Below are 10178 nucleotides of genomic sequence, written 5' to 3'. Positions count from 1 at the left end.
CAGTTGGTTTTGGAAACAGGCTACCCCCGGCAGTGGGAGGGAAGCAAGGGGACTTCAGGGCATCTGTGGGAACTAACTTTCAGACCTCATTTATTTAAACCATGCTCAGGGGTGGGTTTTGCAGCCTCGGTGTAGGGATGTTCATCCCACAGCTCTATCTGCTCTTCACCCTGATGGCTCTCCTAAAGCATCACAGGGACACAAGGTGTAAAAGCCTGTCCTGCAAAGCAGCGATTCCTTCAAATTTGTGGTGAATATCACAACGAATTTATCTCAACTCCCTGTCCCTGAAGGTCTCAGGTCTGAGCTGACCCCAGCATTGAACAGAGAGCAGCAGCCGGGGAGAGGAGCTAGTGGCAAATCACTGCTTTGTTTGTAAGTCGTCCCAGTGACCGATAAACCCTCGTGGAGAATTTTTTAAATACCTCGCAGTGCGGCCATACGCAAGGGCTGCGTTTTTTACGTCAGCGGCCAGCTGCTGCCTCGCACCCAGCCCTGCTCTCCGAGCTGGTGGCTTTTTAATCACATTTTTTCACTTAAAGTCACTGAGTCATCAGTTTGTGCGTTGGGATGAATGCTGATACCCTGGCACTACTGCCTGTGTCCCACTAACCCACCCTGTCTGTCCAGCTGCACCAGATGTGACTGTTGTACCTTAAAAATCCTTCAAAACGGGGAGTTGAATTTGGTAGGAGCTAAGCTATCCAGAAACCACGCTTTGCAGAAATGATTTATTTTCCGCAACAACGTGGGTTGCATGTTTTGGGGGGTTTCCTGCAGGCAGGGAGCGATGCTTATCTCTGCCTTGGAGATGGGAACAGACCCAAATCCCTGCCTGAGCTCTCATCGCCGGTTTGTCCGTCCTCAGCGGCAGCCCGAGAGGTTTAAAGCGTGAACGTTACCCTTATAGGGAGGTGCCAAGGGCTGGCCTGGGCGCCGGGAGTTTTGAAATCCCACGGCAAACTAGGGATTACCCCCTTCCTTGTCCCGTGTTCATCCCAGCCCGGGCCAGCCTCGCCTATGCCGTGGGATGCTTGGCGTTCCTGCGAGCATCCCAGGGCCGCCGGCCACCCTCCCCACGGCCGCCAAGTGCCGGCAGAGCCGGCAGCTGGATTGGCTGCGGTGGCCGAACCTTTCCTTTTTAGGCTGCGTGCCTGCTCCGGCTCGGGGCTTTGCCGCCGCGGTCCGAGCTTCAAACTGGCTGTGCCGAGGCATCCTGTCCTGGCTGGCTGTGGTGCCATGGGTCGGGGTGGTTTTGGGGAATCCTGCTGGAGTGGGGAGCTTGGAGTTGACCTACCCGTTCCCAGGCAAATGCCAGGGGTGGAATAGCAAAGCAGAGCGGGGTCTCGGGTCGATACCCGGCCGTTTGCACCAGTCCAGGGTTTGGGGGTGTCTCCGTGGCTTTGGGCCCCACCGTGGGTGGGACGGGGTCCTGACACAGGCTCCGTGCAGCCCCCCAGCACAGCTGTGCTCCCTCCACGTGGGGCTTTCCCAGTGCTGGCATGGGCCACTCCCTCAATCCAACCCCCTATTTCCCCCCCCTGCCCCACTCTCTGCTGGGTTTGGGGTTAATTTTTTTTTTTTTTTTTTTTTTTTTTTTTTTTTTTTTTTTTTTTCCCAGCATGTCATATATGGCAACCTTTTGCCTCGGTGACCTCATGTTTGGCGGTGAACCAAGGGAACCGGGTTGGGATGTGAGGCAGCGGCAGGTCCCTGGGGCTCAGGGCGTGCAGTGGGGACGCTGACAAGTGTACGGCCAGGGGACCCAGGGGACAAATCCAGTCCCCGAGTGCTGAGGTTTCCCTGGAGGAAGTGGGATAACTGGGGCAGAGCCACTGCCTGGGGATGTTGGAGGTACGAGCGGGCTGGCCATGCCAGGGAGACACCATGTCCCTGTCCTGCCCCGTGGGGTGACAGCCCAGAGTCCGCTCCCCCTCTCTGGGGCCAGGGGGGACATCGGGACTCTCGGGTCCCTTCTGGTGGTGGTGGGACCCTGCAGCTCTTGGTCTTTATTGCTGCACCGGTGCCTTGACATCCCTGCCCTGAGCACAGCCCAGGACCCTGCAAAGCAAAGCAGGAGGTAGCCCAGGCACCCCGTGCCTCAGTTTCCCCATCTGCAACCTGAGTCCCCCCTAGCTCGGGGGCATCTCTCCTGCCTCCCCCCTGCCCCAGCTGCTTGGGGAGAGTCCCCGGTGCGGGACAGTTGCCCTTAAAAAGGCAGCTGGGAGTTTGGCAGCCGCTGGTTGGCCTCTGCGAGGGCCGTCGGCCGCTGCGGCTCCGCTCGCCGCATGCCAAGGCTGCATCCGCAGGGGTGGCTCTGGTCTCCTCCCCATGCTGCATTTGGGCAGGGGGGCCAGAGGACAGCACCCACATTGCACCTTGGGGTGTCTGGGCTCATCCTGTCTCCAAAATCCTCCTGGGGAGAGGGTGAGAGCTGTGTGCACCCCGTGACACAAAGCTGGGCTTCGGACCTGCCAGTCCCAGCCCTGGGCAAGCTGAGGATTTGGGGAACGAGGGGCTTTGGGGCACCAAAAGCCCAAAAATGGGGGCAGAAAGAAAAAACCCCGGGGTGAGACAGCCCAAAGGTGCCAGATGCCGGCGAGACACAGGGGAACCGAGGCCGGGAGGAAGCAATGCACCAACCCAGTGCATTTCCAGTGTCTTGGCGATGCCAAATTCCCATCCCGGCTCTGGGATGTCCCCCATGGCAGAGCCCTGACACCCACCTCCACCCGGGTGGGGTTTCTCCACACTTTCCCCAGGAATCAGGGATGCTTCCACCTCCTTTTTGCCGAGACCGTCACTTATAAGGACTTGTGTCTCACTTGTTTATCAGAGCGGAGCATAAAAGGAACAGACTCACAAATGGGATGTTGCCTCCGAAGCATCCCTGCATACATTTTTCTTACAATAATTAACCATGCTGGGTCCTACCATCAGTCCAAGGTCAATTTAATGAAACAAAACACCTTATATGGCCATATGGCTAACACACCATCACTTAGCCTATTTAGGGTCTTTGTTTAGAGAGGATCCGCCTCTGAGGTTTCACGGGCTCGCTGGTATTTATACCAAAGGCACATCAGGACTCGGTCCCAGAGGAAAGGAGCTCTCGCCTCCGCGGTGAGTACTGCCCAGCCCTGGTTTCCCTTTTCCTTGCAGGAGAGCGGGAAGGAAAAACACCCCGGGGGGGCTTTGGGGTGCCCTGGCATTTATGGGGTGACCCCAACTCGGTTTGCACAGCACGGGGGGGGATGCCAACCCCGGCACGACCCTGCAGCCAGGGGCTTCTGTGGAGGCGATGAGAGCTGGGCTGTGGCCAAAGCGGGTTGTGCTCTTCCAGAAATCCTTGCGATTTTGGTTTTTTTCTTTTTGGGCTCCTGTGAGGTTTTCGCCTGCTTCCCTCTGGATTTGGGAGCGCATCCGCCGGCAGAGGTGGAGGGTACCCCCTGGGAAGGGCTATTTTTTTCCCATTTTTGGGAAAGGATGCAAGGGCAGAGCAGCGAGGGGCTGCCGAGACAGGACTGGATGAGAGGGCATTGCCTGCCTTCCCCCTGCCCGCTCGGCGGGCACCGGCCAGGGATGAAAAAGCCGGAGCACCCCGAGGAGCGCTGCTGCCAGTCAAGCACGGGCAGGAAGCTTTGGCACCCATTTCGGGCACCGGCTGGCGAAGGATGGAGAAGCAGCATCAGCGTGGAGCAGCACCCGTGAGGGATGAGCATCACCCCGCTGCCAGCATCGCTGCACCAGGGTCGGACCACAGAGGATTTTGTGGGGCCGCGCATCCCCAAGGACTCTAACCCTTCCGACACCCAAAGCCGGACGCGGTGGCGCGGCGTAACCCTCTCCCCCACCCTTTAACGCTGTTTTCCCCCTTCGCCCCAGCTTTTCCCCCAGGTCCCCCTGAACGCCAACCGCTCCCGGCCCCACCATGTGCGAGGAGGAGACCACCGCCCTGGTCTGCGACAACGGCTCCGGCCTCTGCAAAGCCGGTTTTGCCGGCGACGATGCTCCCCGCGCCGTCTTCCCCTCCATCGTGGGGCGGCCCCGGCACCAGGTGGGTACCCAAGGCGGGGGGTGAGGGGCAGCCCCCAACCACCCCCTGCCTTGCCTTAATCACCGAAATGAGGCTAATGAGGCCATCGCTCTCGCCGGCATTAGGGTGTCATGGTAGGCATGGGGCAGAAAGACAGCTACGTGGGCGACGAGGCGCAGAGCAAGAGGGGTATCCTCACGCTCAAGTACCCCATTGAGCACGGCATCATCACCAACTGGGATGACATGGAGAAGGTGAGACCCCCGCTGGGATGGGGAGTGGGTGCTGGCCCCAGCTTCGGTTTGGGGTAAGACCTCCATTCTCCTTTGCCCGCCCCAGATCTGGCACCACTCCTTCTACAATGAGCTGCGCGTGGCCCCCGAGGAGCACCCGACCCTGCTCACCGAGGCACCCCTCAACCCCAAGGCCAACCGGGAGAAGATGACGCAGGTAAGGTGCTGCGGGGCCCCCGGGGATGGGGACGGACCCTCCAAAACCGCAGGAAGGGCTGGGGGATTTGGGGGTTTAGCAAGACGGGAGGAGCAGGCGGTGGGCTGAAGCTCGGTGCTTTAATAACGGCAGAGCTCTCGGTAGCGTACTCATGCGCTTGCGTGGACCCACAGGTTTCTCTGCGGCGCGTGGACCTGTGGGGTTTGCCACGCAATGCGCTCACCCACGTTTTTTCCATGCAACGCACTGACCCACATGTTTTTCAGTGCAACGCAGCGATCCATGTTGTTGTTCTGTGCGATGCGTTGACCCACGTGTCTGTGTAATGCAATGATCCACCTATTTTTCCGTGCAATGCAATGATCCATCTATTCTTCCGTGTAACGCAATGATCCGTGTGTTTTTCCATGCAATGCACTGACCCAGTCTCTCCAGGAAGGCACGGCCCCCGTGGGTTGGGGTAGGATACCACTGGGGACCCCCATGCTCCCCCCTAACCCACTGCCGCTCTCACCCTCCCTCCCAGATCATGTTTGAAACCTTTAACGTCCCCGCCATGTACGTCGCCATCCAAGCTGTCCTCTCCCTCTACGCCTCCGGCCGCACAACCGGTGAGTAGGATGCGTGGCATCCTGGGGACCATCCGTGATGGGGAAGGGACCAAGCCGGCTTCGAGCCCCCTCCCTCACCTTCCCCCCCCCCTTCCCAGGCATCGTCCTCGACTCCGGGGATGGCGTCACCCACAACGTGCCCATCTATGAGGGCTACGCTCTGCCCCATGCCATCATGCGTCTCGACTTGGCCGGCCGTGACCTCACTGACTACCTCATGAAGATCCTCACCGAGAGGGGCTACTCCTTCGTCACCACCGGTACGGGGCTGGGGAGGGGGGTACAGGGTGACGGGGGACCCCGCGGTGCTGCCATGGCAGCGGGTTGAGCCTGTTTGCCGTTGTTGTCCGCAGCCGAGCGGGAAATTGTGCGCGACATCAAGGAGAAGCTCTGCTACGTGGCCCTCGACTTTGAGAACGAGATGGCCACGGCTGCCTCCTCCTCCTCGCTGGAGAAGAGCTACGAGCTCCCCGATGGGCAGGTCATCACCATCGGGAATGAGCGTTTCCGCTGCCCTGAGACCCTCTTCCAACCCTCCTTCATCGGTAAGCCCACCCGCATGGTCCTGGCTGTTCCCTAGGCGGTTGCCACCCATCCCCACCACCGGGCAACCAGCTCCCATGGGTGCCCTGCAGAGGTGTTTTGGGGCTCCCCTGGGTGCTTTGCAACCCAAAGCGGGGGGACAAACCCATGGGTGATCCCATGGCTCTTTTGGGGAGCCCTGAGGAGGCACGGGTGGGGGTCAGGGTGCTGACAGCCCCCTTCCACCCCAGGCATGGAGTCAGCTGGCATCCATGAGACGACCTACAACTCCATCATGAAGTGCGACATCGACATCCGCAAGGACCTCTATGCCAACAACGTGTTGTCCGGCGGCACCACCATGTACCCCGGCATCGCCGACCGCATGCAGAAGGAAATCACGGCGCTGGCTCCCAGCACCATGAAGATCAAGGTAGGTGGGGGGAGGTGGGCAAACCACGGCCACCAACACCCCAAATCCTCTCCTGGTGCAGGTTTGGGGGAGTTGGATCAAGGGGTGCATCCTAACGGCTCGTGTCTCGGCAGATCATCGCCCCACCGGAGCGGAAGTACTCGGTGTGGATCGGCGGCTCCATCCTGGCGTCCCTCTCCACCTTCCAGCAGATGTGGATCAGCAAACCCGAGTACGACGAGGCCGGACCCTCCATCGTCCACCGAAAATGCTTTTAAGCCCCCTCCCCACCCCGCGGCGGCCCCCCCGACCCGGGCCGGGGTGCCCCGCTCCTCCTCGCTCCCCGCTGCTCCTCCCCACCGCCCACTGTGCATTAAAGCCTTTTCTCCAGGCTCTGCCCCTTTTCTGGGAGATTTTGGGGTGTTGGGGGGTGGGAGGGACTGGGGGGGGTGGCGCTGAAGGTAATGGGCGAGGGGTGGGCGAGCCCTGACCTCATGTTGGTGCCTCTGATCCCATGTTGATGCCCCCGACCCCACGTCAATGCCCTTGACCCCGCGTTGGTGCCCCCAATGTCACATGGATGCCCTCAAGCCCTCCTGCTGATGCCTCCAACCCTGTGGTAATGCCCTTGACCTCCTGATGGTGTCCTCAACCCCATGTTGATGTCCCCAACCCCACACTGATGCCCTTGACCTCTTGCTGATGCCCTTCACCCTCTCTTGGGGCCTCCCACCCCAAGTCACTGCCCTCAACCCCCACACAGGTGCCCCCCCAAGCCCATGCTGGTGCCTTTGACCCCACACAGGTGCCCCCGCCCCCGTGTCCCCAATGTCACGCTGATGCCCTTGACCCCGTGTCAATGCCCTTGACCTCACGTTGGTGCCCCTGCCCCCCCCCGACCCCATACTGGTGACCCCAACCCCACACTGGTGCCCCGCCCTGTCCCCTCTCCAGCGCTGTCGGGACATGCCGTGGGCGGAGTTATATTTGCATAAATTACCATACCGCCCCCTCCCAGCGCCGCGCGCGCCTCCGGCCGCCGCTTCCGCGGCTGTTTCCCCTCGCCCCCGTCCCCCGCGCGTTGACGTCACGGGGAGGCAGCGCGCGCCGCTCATTACCATGTCATTAGCATATGACGCGGGAAGGCGGAAGCGGTGGCGGGATGGGGCGGTGCGGGGCGGCCCTGTGCCTGGCCCTGGAGGGAAACATCGGTACTGGGCGGGGGGACACACACGGGATAACGGGGGTCCCCGGGGTGCCAAGGGGAGGGTCGGTGGCTTTCGGGGTGGGGGGGGCAATTTGGAGTGCGGGGGGGGCTGCCTGGGGAAGGAGGGGGGGGCAGGAGGAGGATTTGGGGTGCGATGGAGGTGGGAGGATTTGGGGTGCTTGCGGGGGGCGCAGCCTGAAGCCTCCCGGCGTCCAATTTAATGTCTGTAATTAATTAATTATTGCTGCCCGACTTGGGGGGGGGGCACCCCAAAAACCCACGTTACCCCACAGCAGGAGCCGGGGCAGGGGGACACAGAGGCTCACCCTGCCCCCCCCCCCTCTCCGCAGCCGTGGGGAAATCAACATTCCTGAAGCTGCTGGGTGCCACCTTCCCCGAGTGGCACTTGGTGACCGAACCCGTGGCACAGTGGCAAAAGGTGCCAGCCGGCGGCACGGCGGAGGTAACGGCGGGTACCGGTTGGCGGGTACCGGTTGAGTCTCGGCACCGTTTGGCAACCCCGCCGCGGCGGGACGACCTCGTCTCCCATCTCTTCCTTCCTTCGTAGGCGTCCGTGGGCTCCGCCAACCTTCTCCAGATGATGTACCAGGAGCCGGCGCGGTGGTCCTACACCTTCCAGACCTTCTCCTGCCTCAGCCGGCTGAAGGCGATGCTGGAGCTGCCGCCTGAGCGGTTCCCCGGGACCCCCCACCCTGTGCGGGTCTTCGAGCGCTCCATCTACAGCGACAGGTACCCGGCACCCCCAAATTAAAATACGAAAGAAGAGGGATGAAGGGATTAAATGGGAGAACGAGCGTCTGCGCCGCTTGGGTTGTGTCCCCTGGGGTGAGCAGAGCCACCGTCCCCAGCGAAGCCCGGAGTGATGCTTAATTACAGCAATGCGCTTGTTAGATAATCTGGGGCTTCGTTATCCCCCAAATAATTTTTGGAATAACCTTCGCCCCTGTCAGGCGGTGGCTTGAAATCCCTCGGATGATGGATGGGCTCAGTAGTGGTGGGCCACACCGGGTGGCTGTGTGTCCCCCAACATCGCTCAGCCCCAAATTAAGGATTTCCGCCTTAATTAAACACCAGCCATTCTCAGTTGGTGCAAAAAAGGCGAAAAAAGTGGCCGTGAAGCCACTTGGGCTGGGGATGGCGTGGAGGTCCTGATGCCGGCGGTGCCGGCTGCCCTTTCCCTTCTCTCCGTCTCTTCCCAGGTACGTCTTTGCCAAGAACCTCTTTGAGGCCGGGCACCTGCAGCCGCTGGAATGGGCGATTTACCAGGACTGGCACGGCTTCCTCCTGCGGCAGCTGGGGCCCCGCGCCGCCCTCCACGGCTTCCTCTACCTGCGGGCGATGCCGCGGGTGGGTGCCGGCGAGAGCCCCTGTGTTCAGCGGGGAGAGGGATGCGGCAGGCGTTCGGCTTCGCTCGGAGCCCGGCGGGTGCCTGGAATTACCGAAGTGTTGGGTTTTAACCATAACTCCCTGCCCTGGAGGAGCGGGCCCTGCTCCTGTGCCCATGGGAATGTCGGTGGGAGTTTTGCTACGGATCCTAGAGGGGATTTTGGGGAGGGAGTGCTGCTGCATCCTCCAGGGATGCCCGGCTACGGTCCCTCCCCTCGGGCTGCTTCGCCGGGTGCCTGCGTCCCATTAACCTCCCGTCTCTCCCGTTAACCTCCCTTCTTCCCTGCATCCCGTTAACCTCCCGTCTCCCGTCTCTCCTGGAAACCTCCCGTCTCCCGTGCGGGTGCAGACGTGCCTGGAGCGGCTGCGGCGGAGGGCGAGGAGCGAGGAGGGGGGCATCCAGCTGGGGTACCTGCAGCAGCTCCACGGCCAGCACGAGCGCTGGCTGGTGGAGAAGACCACGGAGTGAGTCCAAATCCATCCCCACCGCGCTCCCCTCCCCGGCACGCGGACCAGCTGTGGTTTTGGGGTGACCCCCCTGATTTGGGGGTTTATTTGTTTTAAGCCCATCTCTCCCTCCCTTCTTCAGGGTCCACTTTGCGGACGTGAAGCACGCGCCCGTCCTGGTGCTGGATGTGGACAAGGACTTCGAGCACGACGCGGCCGCGCAGGGCGTCCTCATGGCACAGGTGGGCACGGCCGAGGTGGCACGGCTCGGTGGCATCCCGCTGCCGGGAGCGCCGGCACAGCTGTCGGAGTCGTGCCAACCTCTGAGCCTCCGCCTCATCTTTGTTTTTCCATGGAAAAAATAATTTCCACACCCTCGGTCCAAGCTGTTTTAAACCTCAGCCATCCCGGCACCATCCCGGTGCCATCCGGCACTCTGAATTGGCTTCTCCTTGCAGGTGGAGGCTTTCGCGACGGCGCTGCGAGCCCAAACTTTGCCATCATGCCCCAACCCTCTCTGAGCAGCGGCAGCATCCCTGCCCACCGGTACCTGCGCCGAGCGGCAGAGCCAGGAAAGGGGCATCGCCGCCGCCAGCTCCGGCCGAAGATCCCGACACCAAGGACAAGGGATGAGTCCTGGTCCCCGACTGACCCCTCGGTCCTTTTATTTTGGGCAAGGGGTGTTTTTAAGGCGCTGACAGCATGGAGTGGATGGTTTAAGGCGAATAATCAGAGGCACAGCTGTGTGATGAGCTTCGGGGCAGCATGATGCGCTCCCCCCCATGCATTTGGGGGACCAGGTTGCCGCCTTGACCCCCTCCCCATCTATAGGGATCCCCAGCCGGGGACGCCGGAGCCGGGGATGCTCCGTAAGGTGGATTTAATGCACTGGTTAAATTCCAACGGAAAAATCGTCGTGGTTCATATTTAAGTTACACCAACCCCCCGTATTTTATTATTTTATATATTTATATTTTTTTCCTTTAAATTAAAAACAAAGCGACATCGAGCTCTTCTGTGACTTGAACTGCAGGCAGGGGGTTGGGGTGGGCTCCAGTGGGTGCTGTTCCACGGGGGGGATGTTGT

The 10178-nt window shown here is 61.0% G+C and overlaps 2 protein-coding genes across 3 annotated transcripts; both read left to right on the top strand.

Moving 5' to 3' along the window:
• Positions 1-46: 46 nt before the first annotated feature.
• ACTG2 (actin gamma 2, smooth muscle) lies at positions 47-6434 on the top strand. Its single transcript, XM_041128309.1, has 8 exons — positions 47-4057; positions 4162-4290; positions 4376-4486; positions 5013-5097; positions 5196-5357; positions 5451-5642; positions 5871-6052; positions 6166-6434. The coding sequence occupies exons 1-8, from the start codon at positions 3932-3934 to the stop codon at positions 6307-6309; spliced, it is 1131 nt and encodes a 376-aa protein (XP_040984243.1). The 5' UTR covers positions 47-3931; the 3' UTR covers positions 6310-6434.
• A 736-nt stretch (positions 6435-7170) lies between these two features.
• Positions 7171-10101, top strand: DGUOK (deoxyguanosine kinase). Of its 2 annotated transcripts, XM_030036091.1 has the most exons (7): positions 7171-7242; positions 7589-7701; positions 7807-7988; positions 8459-8606; positions 8995-9110; positions 9235-9334; positions 9551-10101. In XM_030036091.1, the coding sequence occupies exons 1-7, from the start codon at positions 7194-7196 to the stop codon at positions 9611-9613; spliced, it is 771 nt and encodes a 256-aa protein (XP_029891951.1). In that variant the 5' UTR covers positions 7171-7193; the 3' UTR covers positions 9614-10101. The 2 variants fall into 2 exon arrangements, with proteins under 2 accessions (XP_029891951.1, XP_029891952.1); XM_030036092.1 differs by lacking the exon at positions 7589-7701 and having other exon boundaries at positions 7178-7242.
• Positions 10102-10178: the final 77 nt, after the last annotated feature.

The sequence above is a fragment of the Aquila chrysaetos genome, chromosome 13 (assembly GCF_900496995.4).
Source record: "Aquila chrysaetos chrysaetos chromosome 13, bAquChr1.4, whole genome shotgun sequence".
Taxonomy (NCBI): domain Eukaryota; kingdom Metazoa; phylum Chordata; class Aves; order Accipitriformes; family Accipitridae; genus Aquila; species Aquila chrysaetos.
The sequence above is the reverse complement of the archived record's forward strand: the minus strand, read 5'-3'. Positions and strand labels throughout refer to the sequence as shown.

Coding starts and splice junctions, on each gene's coding strand:
- DGUOK (XM_030036091.1), top strand. CDS start 7,194: ATGGGGCGGTGCGGGGCGGCCCTGTGCCTGGCCCTGGAGGGAAACATC. Junction 8,607..8,994: donor ACCTGCGGGCGATGCCGCGG/GTGGGTGCCGGC, acceptor GTGCGGGTGCAG/ACGTGCCTGGAGCGGCTGCG. Junction 9,335..9,550: donor AGGGCGTCCTCATGGCACAG/GTGGGCACGGCC, acceptor TTCTCCTTGCAG/GTGGAGGCTTTCGCGACGGC.
- ACTG2 (XM_041128309.1), top strand. CDS start 3,932: ATGTGCGAGGAGGAGACCACCGCCCTGGTCTGCGACAACGGCTCCGGC. Junction 4,058..4,161: donor TGGGGCGGCCCCGGCACCAG/GTGGGTACCCAA, acceptor CGCCGGCATTAG/GGTGTCATGGTAGGCATGGG. Junction 5,643..5,870: donor CTTCCAACCCTCCTTCATCG/GTAAGCCCACCC, acceptor CTTCCACCCCAG/GCATGGAGTCAGCTGGCATC.